Source organism: Eucalyptus grandis, chromosome 5 (genome assembly GCF_016545825.1).
Source record: "Eucalyptus grandis isolate ANBG69807.140 chromosome 5, ASM1654582v1, whole genome shotgun sequence".
Taxonomy (NCBI): domain Eukaryota; kingdom Viridiplantae; phylum Streptophyta; class Magnoliopsida; order Myrtales; family Myrtaceae; genus Eucalyptus; species Eucalyptus grandis.
In genome coordinates, this window is record NC_052616.1 from 38,530,649 (window position 1) to 38,544,151 (window position 13,503).

General features: G+C 39.4%; 1 protein-coding gene across 4 annotated transcripts; it reads left to right on the forward strand.

Moving 5' to 3' along the window:
- Positions 1 to 537: 537 nt before the first annotated feature.
- Positions 538 to 4,432, forward strand: LOC104445090 (protein SRG1). Of its 4 annotated transcripts, XM_018872917.2 has the most exons (7): positions 538 to 718; positions 829 to 1,013; positions 1,426 to 1,570; positions 1,838 to 2,058; positions 2,182 to 2,429; positions 3,276 to 3,600; positions 4,036 to 4,432. In XM_018872917.2, the coding sequence occupies exons 3-7, from the start codon at positions 1,552 to 1,554 to the stop codon at positions 4,312 to 4,314; spliced, it is 1,092 nt and encodes a 363-aa protein (XP_018728462.2). In that variant the 5' UTR covers positions 538 to 718; positions 829 to 1,013; positions 1,426 to 1,551; the 3' UTR covers positions 4,315 to 4,432. The 4 variants fall into 4 exon arrangements, with proteins under 4 accessions (XP_018728462.2, XP_039168964.1, XP_039168965.1 ...); XM_039313030.1 differs by lacking the exons at positions 538 to 718; positions 829 to 1,013 and adding an exon at positions 1,272 to 1,335; XM_039313031.1 differs by lacking the exons at positions 538 to 718; positions 829 to 1,013 and having other exon boundaries at positions 1,397 to 1,570.
- Positions 4,433 to 13,503: the final 9,071 nt, after the last annotated feature.

A 13,503-nucleotide genomic window follows, 5' to 3' on the forward strand; every position in this document is an offset into this window, starting at 1 on the left:
TTAGAACCTAACTTAACAGTTCACCTTGTATATATTTGCACTATGATTTGCAATGTATATAAGTGTGGTTGCTTTTAAAGTGTGAAAATTTGGGGTCCTACTTTTCTATCCCATTGTTTTATTATTTGGGGATATGTTTATATGCTTCCGCATGCGTATTAAAATTAAAACTTCGGCAATGCGTCATGGGACGTCACTATAAAATCGACCAAGGTGAGGAATGAGTGTGTGCCCGAGGATCAGGACGTGACACCTATTTATAGGCAATTACAACCGACTTAGTGACCACCATAATTTAGCTGTAAGACAACTAATTTTCTTCTTCTCCAAGTACTCTCGCTGCCCACGTACTCTTGATCCTTCTTTCTTCATGGTTAAGAGTCAACAATAGTGGGCTGCAACTTTTCCTTCACGTTCAAGTTAGCAAGTTGAAGCTTGCTTTTCTACTTCTTGAAGCTCCTATATATAATATTTTATAATGTGTGCCCCCCTTTTCTTGATCAGCTTGTGGCTTCTTCACGTGTTTCCCATGCTCGTAGACTTCTCTAGCTTATTCTAGGATTTCTTCTTCAATTTGGCTTCTGCTTACTTGCATTCCCACGTGAATCTTCTAGGTTCAGCTAGCAATTCTTGCCTTCATGATTAAGTCAGTAGTTTCTAGATAATTTTAGGGAAAATGGATCACAATTTCCAACACACGTGTTACGCCTGCTGCAAGGTCTTAGCTCACACCCTCAACTTTGCCTTCATCTTTGTTTCTCTTCCTGTTAATGAAGAATTGGTGTACATGGCTGCTTGCGCTTTGCTGAGTGGTGGTGAAATTGGCAGCGACAAGGACGATGAATATGGCTGCCACAAGAGCCCAAGCTACATGAGCTCCTCCAACGTCAGCGGTGGGGGCGGTGGTAACATTGATCATTGAGGATCAAAGACGAGGGAGAATGCTCACCAAGTGCGAAGATTGACGAGTTGTGATCGGTGTAATCGAAAAGGGAGAAGAGAGGAGTGAAGATGTGAGACCTGTTTTTTAATTTTAGTATCCTGGGTTAAAATTGGGTTTATAAATAAGCCGACAAAACCATTCTTGCGGTTTTTTGTTTGGAAACCATTAAGACCCACATTTCATATTTAAGGTGATTCATATATAAATCACTTTAATAAATTTGAGTTAAGATATGGGTTTGTTACGTATTTTTACAGTCTTGGTATAATAATCTAAATATTTATAATTATTATTCTAGATAATGATATAATATGTCTACCTTGCCAAACTTCACTACGAGTAATCTTTGGAAATCTCTCTCTTTTCTTTTTTTTCAGAGATTCGATTTTTAGGTAAGGAGTAGCTTCTTCTGTAGAAGGATAACTGTAACAGAAGTTGTTGTCAGTCTTTTGTTGATTTTGGCTTCCATTCTTTGTGTATAGGAGTGATTGAGTTGGAGATCCAGAAGCTGTAGATGAAGCAAATGGCCATTCCACTTGTGGGTGTAATAACATCTCTTATTGTAAGGGACTTATTATCTCATCCTCTGAAATGATTCACAGTGGAACATGGCTTTATTCAAGTCAGGTGAGCAGGCAAAGGCAACCTTGGCAACACGTGATGTCCTAGATTAATTTTTTTAAATATGTTATTTGAATCATGTTATGCCAAATTACACTTTGCACCCGAACATGTTCTTGTGGCTCAAAATGCGAGGTTTCTCGACACAACTGTTATAAATGAGAAACCAAGTTACGCAAGATCCTACAGCCACTGAACTCTCAAATGAGCTTTGTAACTTATAGCCTACTCAAATGGATGCGAATCTCACAAAGCTTGGTAGTTCTCTTCCAGTCCCAAGTGTTCAGGAGATGGCAAAAGAACCCATAACTGAAGTCCCGCCTCGCTATGTCCGTGCCAACCAAGATCACCCGTTCATGCATGCTGAGCTTGGGACATCGTTGCTTCAAGCGCCAGTAATTGATCTGAGCAAGCTCTCATCAAGCAATGACGATTTTATGGAGTCTGAGCTTGAAAAGTTGCACGTTGCATGCAGAGATTGGGGATTCTTCCAGGTAAAATGTTAGAAAAGCAGCTTTTACTTTTTCTTTCTGTGAGGATTATTGAGACAAAAGATCTGGATTTCTTTTTCAAGAATCAGAGTTTTGAAGTTCATTAATCCCTTTTTGCGCATGCAGTTGATAAATCATGGAGTGAGTTGTTCATTGGTGGAAGAGGTGAAGTTGGGAATACAAGAGTTCTTCAACCTTCCAATGGAGGAGAAGAGGATGTTTTGGCAAGAAGAAGGAGACATGGAGGGTTTTGGGCAGACGTATGTCGTGTCGGAGGAGCAAAAGCTTGATTGGAGCGACGTCTTCTTCATGGTGTCCCTCCCAAGACATTTGAGAAAACCTCGCCTTTTTCCCATGCTTCCTTCTCCGTTCAGGTTCTCGCTCACTCACTCATGCATTTAGTACGCTCTACACCTATGAGACATTTAGTTAAGATGAGGATTCTTGTGAAAGGAGCGAGAGGTGGCAACAATGGTAGCAGAGCCGGGGTTTCGGGGGTAGATAGATGTCAAACGTGCACGCGAGAGAGAGAAACACGGACGACGGCCCATGGTGAAAAAGGAGGGACGAAAGAATAGAGTAAATTTACTATAAAAAAGAATAACATTGAATTAAAAAAATCTTTTAACGAAATAGTTCACAAAGTAGTTGAAGTAATTTTAGTATACAAATTAGTTCATCTAGCCTGACACGATGCAATAATTTACGTAGCGTCCCCTTCATGACCACGTGATGATTGAGACTCTGGGGTGTGGGGACAAAGAATTGTCGTTTTCGCTGTTGGCAAATTCAAGATAAATGATGCCGTTCCTTTTTGCTGTTCATGGGCAGGTAAGATGATTGTCGACGCAGTTAGAATGATTTGCCCATCCCTTGCTCCTAAAGAACGATACAATCAAAGTGAGATTAGGAAGCAATCGAATGATTCATCGGATTTCTTGTGCCTATTGAATAACGGTTTCATGGGGGATGGGTACCCGTTTAAGAATAAGTCTTAAATACTTTTTGAAGTCTTTTTGAAGTTTTTTTTATTAGGTTTTGGAAAGAAATTACAATGAAATATGCTTATGTATATGGTACTTCTACGAAAAATAATTCTTTAAGTGTTTTTGTATTCTTGTGAGAAAATTCATGCTCTCTCTCTCTCTCTCCCTCTCCCTCTCCCTCTCACACACACCTTGCTAACCTGTTTTTATATGTATCAACTTATTTTTATGCAGAGACGTCTTGGAAAAATACTCCTCAGAGTTACGAGATCTTGCAATGAAGATACTACTTCTCATGGCAAAACCTCTGAAGATGGACACCAAGGACGTGATGGAACTGTTTGATGGAGGCAGGCAAGCCCTTAGGATGAATTATTACCCTCCATGTCCACGACCCGAGCTCGTCATTGGCCTCACTCCTCACTCTGACGCCTCAGCCCTCACCATCCTACTCCAAGTCAATGAAATGGAAGGTCTGCAAATAAAGACAGAGGGCAAGTGGGTCCCCGTCAAGCCTCTTCCCAATGCTTTCGTTGTCAATGTCGGAGATATTTTAGAGGTAAAGCTTTTCGATTGGCCCTATATCTGTTGTTTGATGTGGAATGCCACCAAATTTTGTTTGATATGCGAGCCAGTATTGCTAGATTCATGTGCGATTGACGACAAGAATGTCATTCCATTCAGAATATGCACAACTTTTTTATTTATGCTTTATGGGGGAAAAAAAGCCTTGGATTAGTCTATCTAAATGAAAATTTATGCAGTTGAGAATGCAATAGTAATCTTGAATGATATGGTGGACTAAACCAACCATGGAGTGCACGAAATCTGTGTAGTTACGTAACTATTTTCCCAACCCTTGTGTGGGCATCATTGTTTATTCAGATGCATTGAGTTACTTAGTTACATAAAATGAGAATAGATGATAGAATTTTTGGAACAAAATCCATCAGAGTCATGACATTATATTTTGTGTATCTGATGATTGACACAGATCGTGACAAATGGTACTTATCGTAGCATTGAGCACCGAGCTACAGTTAACTCGATGAAGGAAAGGCTCTCATTTGCCACATTTTACGGCCCAAAGTTGGACGGTGAAATGGGTCCTGCACCGAGCCTGGTCACATCGGACAAGCCAGCATTATTTAGAAGAATAGGCGTTGCCGATTACTTCAAGGGACGTTTTTCTCGTGAGCTTCAAGGGAAGTCATATCTTGACACTATGAGGAATATTCAAGGTGAGAAAGAGGGAATTGAATTTGGCCATTGAGAAAGCAAACTATCATTTTCCTTTTACCGTAAACTATACTAGCTGAGATCATATCTTTATGTTGACACTCTCCATGTACCTCGAACAAGTTGATTACACATATTCCTTTCGCTTCCTCCCTGCTTTTGTTGATCAATTTTACCACTTGATTTGCTGGATTAATGACATTAAGAACTTTTAAACTGGCATTCATTTTTTTTTGTCGGGAACGCAAGGGAACATTCAAAATAAAGAAAGTAGTGTAAATCTGCGACAGAGAAAGTATTAGTTCAACATTCCCGCATTTCTACGAATCTCTGTTATTCTTTCCATCGCAAAATGTGCATCGTTCATTTCCAACAAAGTAAAGCTAAATTATTCGTAATGAACCCACAAAATTGATGGGAGAACGGTAATAATTCGAATAATATCGAATCAACACAGCGGAATAAAATAATCTCCCCTCTTGTGTAAACCTAATAGGAATCGATATAGTAGAGAAAATAAATACCAAAGACGCGAACACAAGACGATTTTTTACGTGGAAAACATCCTCGATGTGAGGAGATAAAAACCACGGGACTGGAGTCCACCTGAAAATCTTCACTATCAATAAAATTGTTCTTCTCTAGCAAATACTAGAGGTACATAGCAGCAAACACCTCAAGAACATAATTCTTGGCAATACACATGAACTTCACAAGAGATCAAGGATAAATCGACCAAAAACGCAGGTTTGATCAATCCACGAAAAACCTGATGTATGGAGCTTCAAACGAAAATCAAACCGTTTAGATTCGAATAAATTGCGCCACGAACATGCTGACAAAATTTCAGCTCAATCGGACCACGAATCAACCTCCGACACCAGCTTGATGTAAATAAGATATCGCCCCAAACCTCAAATTTTTCGCTTTTTTTTTTCTTGTTGTTGTTTCCTTTTTTACCGCTACCTCTTTATATGATAGTGAGAAACCCTATTTCCTCATATAACTTATTATATGCCAAGCTTTTGGCCAGACCACGCTTCCTCCACATGTGAGTGAACCGCCTAACAAATCTCCCCTCACGACAATGTGGAGGATTCACCATCCCCGCTATCAAACAAAGAATGTTCAAGCTTCTCTCTTGGTAGAGTCTTCGTCATCATATCAGAGCCATTATGATCCGTATGAATTTTCTCAAGTTCCAACAACTTTTCATCTAGAACATCCCTTATCCAATGATATCTAACATCAATATGTTTCGATCTAGAATGAAAAGATGAATTCTTACCAAGATGAATTGCGCTTTGATTATCACAAAATATTACATACCTCTTTTGCTTGAACCCAAGTTCTTCTAAGAACTTCTTCATCCATAGCATCTCTTGACTAGCTTCAGTCGTTGCAATAAATTCAGCTTCAGTTGTAGAAAGTGCAACACACTTCTGCAATCTTAACTTCCATGACACAGCTCCACCCGCAAAAGAAATCAAATAACTAGAAGTAGATTTACGAGTATCAATATCTCCTGCCAAGTCGGAATCTGTGTATCCAACTAACTCAAGTTTCCGGTCCCGAAACCGAGTTTCAAATTTGAAGTTCCCCGAAGATACCTCATAATCCACTTCACCGCATTCCAAAGGTTTCTCTACTTGGATTTGACAAATAGCGACTAACAACGCCAACTGCATGCGCCAAGTCTGGGCGTGTACATACCATCGCATACATTAAGCTTCCTACAGCTGAAGCATATGGAATACTTTCCATATCTTTCTTCTCTTTATCGTCCGTAGGACTTTGCATCATATTTAACTTAAAGTGGGCAGCAAGAGGAGTACTAACCACTTTAGCCTTGTCCATGTAAAATTTCAAGGATGTTCTCGATATATTGCTCTTGCGACAAAAATAACTTCTTAGCATCTCTCTCTCGGTAATTCTAATGCCAAGAATCTACTTCGCCGAGCCCAAGTCTTTCATGGCAAAAGACTTGCTCAACTGTTTCTTCAATAACTCAATTCTTGAAGCATTCCCGCCAACAATCAAAGCATATCATCAACATAAAGCAAGAGAATAATAAAGTCATCATTAGAAATTTTTGGACAAACACATACGTTATCTCGAGGAAGTCTTCTTATAGCCCCGTTCGTCATAAATCGACGCAAATTTCTTATACCACTGTCTCGGTGCTTGTTTTAGGCCATAGAGACTTTTCTTCAATTTGCACACATAAGCCTCTTTCTCTTTCACTTTGAAACCCTCAGGTTGTTCCATGTATATATCTTCCTCCAAGTCACCATGTAGGAAGGCTGTTTTAACATCCATTTGCTCAATTTCCAAATCTAGGCTAGCTGCCAAGCCTAGTACCACACGGATAGAAGACATTTTCACTACCGGAGAAAATATATCATCAAAATCGATACCCTTTCTCTGACCGAATCCCTTAACAACCAATCTAGCTTTGTACCGTGGTTGTGAAGTATGTTCATCTTGCTTCAACCTATATACCCACTTGTTCTTCAAAGCTCTTTTACCTTTAGGTAACTTCACCAATTCAAAAGTATGATTATCATAAAGTGATCGCATCTCATCTCGCATAGCATCGAACCAATTGCTTTTGTACTCATCTTCTATTGCTTCGCATAACACTCGGTTCACCTACATCAGTCAATAATACATACTCATCTTCAGAATACTTGGTGGAAGGTCGTCGGTCTCTAACGGATCTCCGGACTGGAACATCCAGTGGAACATCTAATTGAGCCTCTGGTTCAGGAATAGTATTATCTATTTCAACATGTTCAGGAATATGTTCATTATTTGGAACATTGACTTCCCGCTGCTCTTCATCAACCTGTGTAGGAATATTTGTAAGAGGAACTGGATCTAAATCAACCAGATTATCACTAACCTGTGGTACTGAAATCATCTTCGATTTCTCAATATCCTCTATTGTTTGATCTTCCATAAACACGTCTCTGCTTCTTACAATTTTCTTTTCAAGTGGATCATAAAATTTGTAGCCAAGCATATCCTGTCCATAACCAATAAATATGCACTGTCGTGTTTTCACATCAAGTTTAGACCTCTCATCTTTGGGAACATGCACAAATGCTTTGCACCCAAATACACGCAAATAATCATAAGAAATATCTTTGCCTGTTCAAACTCTATTAGGAACATCAAACTCTAAAGGAACGCATGGAGTAAGATTTAATATATGCACAATTGTACTTAAAGCCTCACCCCAAAAGGATCCAGATAGCTTTGATTGTGAAAGTAAGCATCTTACCCTTTCAATCAATGTTCTGTTCATTCTCTCAGCTAAGCCATTTAACTGAGGCGTCTTGGGAGGTGTCTTTTGATGTCGAATACCTTGTTGTCTACAGTAATCATCAAAAGGCCCAATATACTCTCCCCCGTTATCAGTTCTAATGCATTTCAATTTCTTTCCGTCTTGTCTCTCAACCGAAGCCCGAAATTGCTTAAAAGCATCTAACACTTGATTTTTAGTTTTCAAGGTATAAATCCAAATTTTCCTTGAAAAATCATCTATAAAAGTAACAAAATAAAGAGAACCACCAAGTGATTTTGTTTTCATATGACCGCAAACATCAGAATGCACTAAATCCAGTATACCTGACTTTCTTGAAGGAGGGGAGCTTTTAAAAGCAACTATGTTCTGTTTTCCTGCTAAACAGTAAGCACACTTCTTTAGCGTTGAACTTTTCAATCCTGAAAGGAGCTTCTTCTTGGCCAATATTGACAAACCCTTCTCACCGATGTGACCGAGCCTCTTATGCCATAACTCAGCCTGCATCTTCGCTATCTACTGCATTAATTTTGTCTATAGACAACTTTGCCTGCATAATGTATAACAAAGAATATTTTTCACCTCTAGCCACAACAAGAGAACCTTTGGTAAGTTTCCATTGACCATTACTGAAGGTGCTGCAATACCCCTCATCATCCAACTTGCCTGTAGAAATCAAATTCAAGCGGATATCGGGTATATGTTTAACATTATTCAATACTAACCTTGTGCCATTGCTGGTTTCTAGGCACACATCACCGATGCCTACAGCTTGAGTTAGTCCATTGTTTCCCATCTTCACAGATCCAAAGTCACCGACTGTATGATGTAAAGAAATCCCTACGAGATGTAGCATGAACGGATGCACCACTATCAATTACCCAACTGGTCTCATGAGAAACAAAATTCACCACATCACCATAAAAAATAGTGAGAAAGTCTTCTTTAAGTGCAGCGACACAATTGTCATCACTGTCATCATCACTTTTCTTCTCTTTACCTTTCTCCTTTTGTTTTTCCCTTTTTAACTGGCGACAAAACCTCTGAATATGTCCCTTTTGATGACGATAATGGCACTCAACATTAGCAAATTTATTATACTTACCTCTGCTTTTGTCTCGACTTTTATCTCTATTTCTCGGACCTCGAGATTCACTTCTCCCCCTTTTCTCAACAACCAAGGTATCATAATGTGAAGAGGACGATCCCTGTGTCTTCCTTCTCATCTCTTCATTCAAAATACTACTCTTGGCTAAATCCATGGTAATTGTACCATCCGGGGCAGAATTAGACAAAGATGTTCGGAACGTCTCCCATGAGTCCGGCAAAGTACCAAGCAACCATAGTGCTTGTATCTCATCATCAAACTTGATTCCCATCGCAGCCAACTGATTTATAATTCCTTGAAAAAAATTTAAATAATCAGTCAAAAGAGTACCATCATGATATCTCAGAGCCATCATCTGTTTTATCAAAAATAACTTATTATTTCCAGTCTTTCGAGCATATAACTGTTCGAGCTTATTCCATAAACTGCATGCATGTGTTTCCTCAATAATATGGTTTAAAACATTATCATCTACCCACTGCCTGATATAACCACACACTTGACGATGAAATATAAACCATTCAACGTCAGTTTTATTCTCTGGTTTCTCCTCAGCAAATACAGGCAAATAAAAATCTTTCACATATAAAAGATCTTCCATCTTCCCTTTCCAGATATAATAATTCGAACCATTCAGTGTAACCATTCTACTCATATTCGTTTCCATTGTTTAACACAAGGCAGAAAAATCAAGCAATAACCTGATGCTCTGATACCACTCTGATGGGAGAACGGTAATAATTCGAATAATATCGAATCAACGCAACATAATAAAATAATCTCCCCTCTTGTGTAAACCTAATAGGAATCGATATAGTAGAGTAAAATAAATACCAAGCATGTGAACACAAGACGATTTTTTTACGTGGAAAACCTCCTCGATGTGAGGAGATAAAAAACCACGGGACCGGAGTTCACCTGAAAATTTTCACTATCAATAAAATTGTTCTTCTTTAGGAAATACTATAGGTACATAGCAGCAAACATCTCAAGAACATAATTCTTGGCAATACACATGAACTTCACAAGAGATCAAGGATAAATTTGACCAAAAACACAGGTTTGATCAATTCACAAAAAACCTGATGTATGGAGCTTCAAACGAAAATCAAACCGTTTAGATTCGATTAAATTGCGCCACGAACATGCTGACAAAATTTCAGCTCAATTGGACCACGAATCGACCTCCGACACCAGCTTGATGTAAATAAGATATTGCCCCAAACCTCAAATTTTCTGCTTTCTCTTTTTCTCTTGTTGTTGTTTCCTTTTATGCTGCCACCTCTTTATATAGATAGTGAGAAATCCTATTTCCTCATATAACTTATTATATGGGCTCAAGCCCTTTTTGGGCTTGCAACTCATTAGGCTTCCTCCACATAGGAGTGAACCCAACTAACAAAAATAAGTGGAGCACAAAAGGTGGTTATAAACGTTGTTGATGGGATTCTACTTCGCAAGTGTGGAAGTCTAAGTCACTCCCCATGAGCCACGGTTAGATCCGTCAAAAAATGGGTCTTAAATACATATATGATCACTTCAAATTTGAATAGCTGCTCATAATGTGTTCTAAAATTTAAAGCCTAAAATAAAAATAAAAAAGGTCTAAATGGGTTCAGTTTAGAACCCATTTCCAACCCATTAGAGCTCAAATTGTCTTCCCTCTCCCATATTACTTTGTTCTCTCCAGTCGTCGTCTTTTTCCAGACGCCTCAACTCACACATTAGTATCTCGTTGGATGCTTCCACCTCTATCACCATTAGGGATGTGCAAAACGAATTGCCTGGACTGGGAACCACTTGGAACAAACCGGACCGACTAGTTTGGTTCGGTTCCCAATAATGTTGATCCATTTCCTAGTTTCTAAAAGTGAAACCAATGTTTAGACAGTTCGGTTCCCAATTCTAAGGGGAAGCCAAACCAGACCGACTAATACACTTTTTTTTTTATTTCTTAAAAAAACAGTAAAATGTGAACTAAACACTACCTTGGTCCAGTTCCAAGTAATAGGAAAAAATAAGTGACTGGCCTAGTTCTCAATCCTAGAACCAACTGGTTTGGTCCTCAGTTCTGACTATTGGAAGTGGATCAGGAACCGATCACCCATAATCACAACCATAATTGTTAAAATATGTTTTCAGTTTGAGCTCACGAATGAATCTTGACCCAAGAGAAATATATTTGTGGACGTTTGAATAAATGCATGTGAAAATATGACTGAAATGACTAAAGTACAGCCCAAGTGCCACAACGGAGGGACATTTAAGTGTAAAATTTTTTGAAAGGTACACTTAAGTGCCAAAATCAGAGCAAAATTGATCATTTAAGTGCCAATTTGGTCAAAATCCGACCAAATTGCTGACGTGTCAATTTTCTAGTGAGGTGGGTGCAAAACGGCATTGTTTTGCATGCCGATGTGACAAAAAAATGCAAAAAAAGACGTTGTTTTGTCTCTGATGTTGTCAATAATTTATATAAAAACTAATTTAATTAAATTAAAAATTACATTTATTTAGAATATTTTAAAAAACTTTTAAAAAAAAGGTGGGGGTATGTGGGACAAAGGGAGGCAGTTGAGGGTTGAGCCCTTGCCACCACTGCCAGGAAGGGCCGGCGACAGAGGGGGAGGCTTGTCGGGGTTGCCGGCCCCGGGCCGACCAAGCAGCGAGGGCTGCGAGCCCTCATCTCCTCCCGCTGTCGCCAAGAAGGGCTGGCGACGCTAGGGGAGTGTCGGCCGGGGTTTGCCGAGCCATGGCTGGGGTCGACGACATCGGTCGACCGGTGGCGAGGGCCTACAAGCCCTCACCCAAATCTAGCGAGGGTTGCGGCCCTCGCCCAAATCCGGTGAGGGTCGGCCTGCCGACCCTCACCCTAGATCCAACAAGGGCTCGCAAGCCCTCGTTGTAGACCGGCCAAGGGCCGGCGATCCGAGCGAGGGTCACAGTTGTTGCCCAAATCCGGCAAGGGCTCGCGAGCCCTCACCATCGGTTGGCTAGGGGTCAGTGACCCTGACCGACCCTCTCCCCTTCGTCACCGACCCTTCTTGCTGGCGGCGAGGAGGCGGCAGCAATGAGGGCTTGCGAGCCGTCACCATCGATTGGCCAAGGGCTGGCGACCCCGACCGACCCTCTCCCCTCCATCACCGACCCTTCCTCGACGGCGGCGAGGAGGTAGCAGCGATGAGGGCTCAGCCCTCGGCCACCTTCCTTCCCCCCCTTTTCTTTTTCTTCTTCTTTTTAAAATTTTTAGTTTTAATTTTTTAAATATTTTATATAAATTTAGTTTTAAATTTAATTTAATTAATTTTTATATTAATTATTTACTACGTAAAGATAAAATATGTCATTTTTGCATTTTTTTAGCCACGTTAGCGTGCAAAACAATGCCGTTTTGCACTTACCTCGCCGGAAAATTGCCACGTTAGCAATTTAGCCAGATTGGCATTTAAGTGATCCACTTTGTTCCAATTTTGACACTTAAGTGTACCTTTCAAAACTTTTGGGACTTAAGTGTTCCTCCATGCCAAGTTTTGGCACTTGGACTGTATTTTAGTCTGACTGAAATCATTGAACGTTCTCGGACGTGGTGTAAATTAGCAAAGTCCGTATCAAAGTTTGATCATTGTTGACTTGGATCACTTCTTGGAGACTGACTTTTGGTTAGAAAACGAGAGAAGGAAATCACCTTCTAACTGAAGTCAGCGCAAGAGAAATTTATTTTACAAGGAAATATTCAGAAACCTATTGCACGTTCGAGATAAGGATTAAATTTGAAGAGTCAATCTAGACTTTGAGCTTTCTTTCTTTGACTCGGTCAACATTGGTAGGAAGAAATAACAGATAAGATGCACTTTCGTTATTTTGTTGAAGTCACAGCAAAGAAAAGACAAAATAGGAAAGTCCAATTTTTGGACTTGGTTGACCGAAGCTCACCAAGATTTGATTTTCTTTTTCTCCAATACTTGGTGACTTGTTTTGCATATATATATATATATCAAGAAGCCACGATGTTGTTAGAAATTGCATGAAGCATCACTTTTACATGAGTGCTTGGAAGAGATTGTTGTTGATGCACATGGATGGGTTTTTTTTTTCTCCGCTGGTTCATTCATGCAATTACACCAAGAAGTTTTTAGAGTTGAAGTTGATTAATTTCTTATGTTAAGAATTTGTGTATAATTATTTCGTGAGATTGAGAGAATATTTCAAGAGGAATTGTGAGGCTAAATATTGTGTGCATTATTGGATGTAATTGGGGTTGAGATCCACTTAGAGTGTTTGAATTATTTGAGCATGTAATTTCCGTTGTATCACTTGATTTATAGTAAAATTCATTGTTGCTCTCCACGTGAATGTAAGTCGCTAGGACCGAACCACATAAATATGATGTCTAATGTTTTGTCTATTTTATTATTCATTCGCCCACTTTCCACAACAATTGGCATTAGAGCTAGGCTTGGTTGAGTTGAAGTGAATAGATGGTGACTGAAGAAAGAAAGTGAGAATCAACAGATTTGATGGGAAGGATTTTGGTTTTTGGAAGATACAGATTGAAGATTATCTCTATCAAATGAAACTGCATTTGCCAGGGAGAAGCTAGAGACAATGGAATAGGCTAATTGAGAATTGCTGGATAATTGAGTTATAGGTGTTATTCAACTAACATTGGCTGGTAACATTATGTTCAACATTGTGAAGGAGAAAACCATTGTGGGTTTGATGAAAGCCTTATTTACTACAAGAAAAGCCCCCTCTCCGATCAACAAGATTTATTTGACACATGTTTGTTTAACTTGAAAATGAGCAAA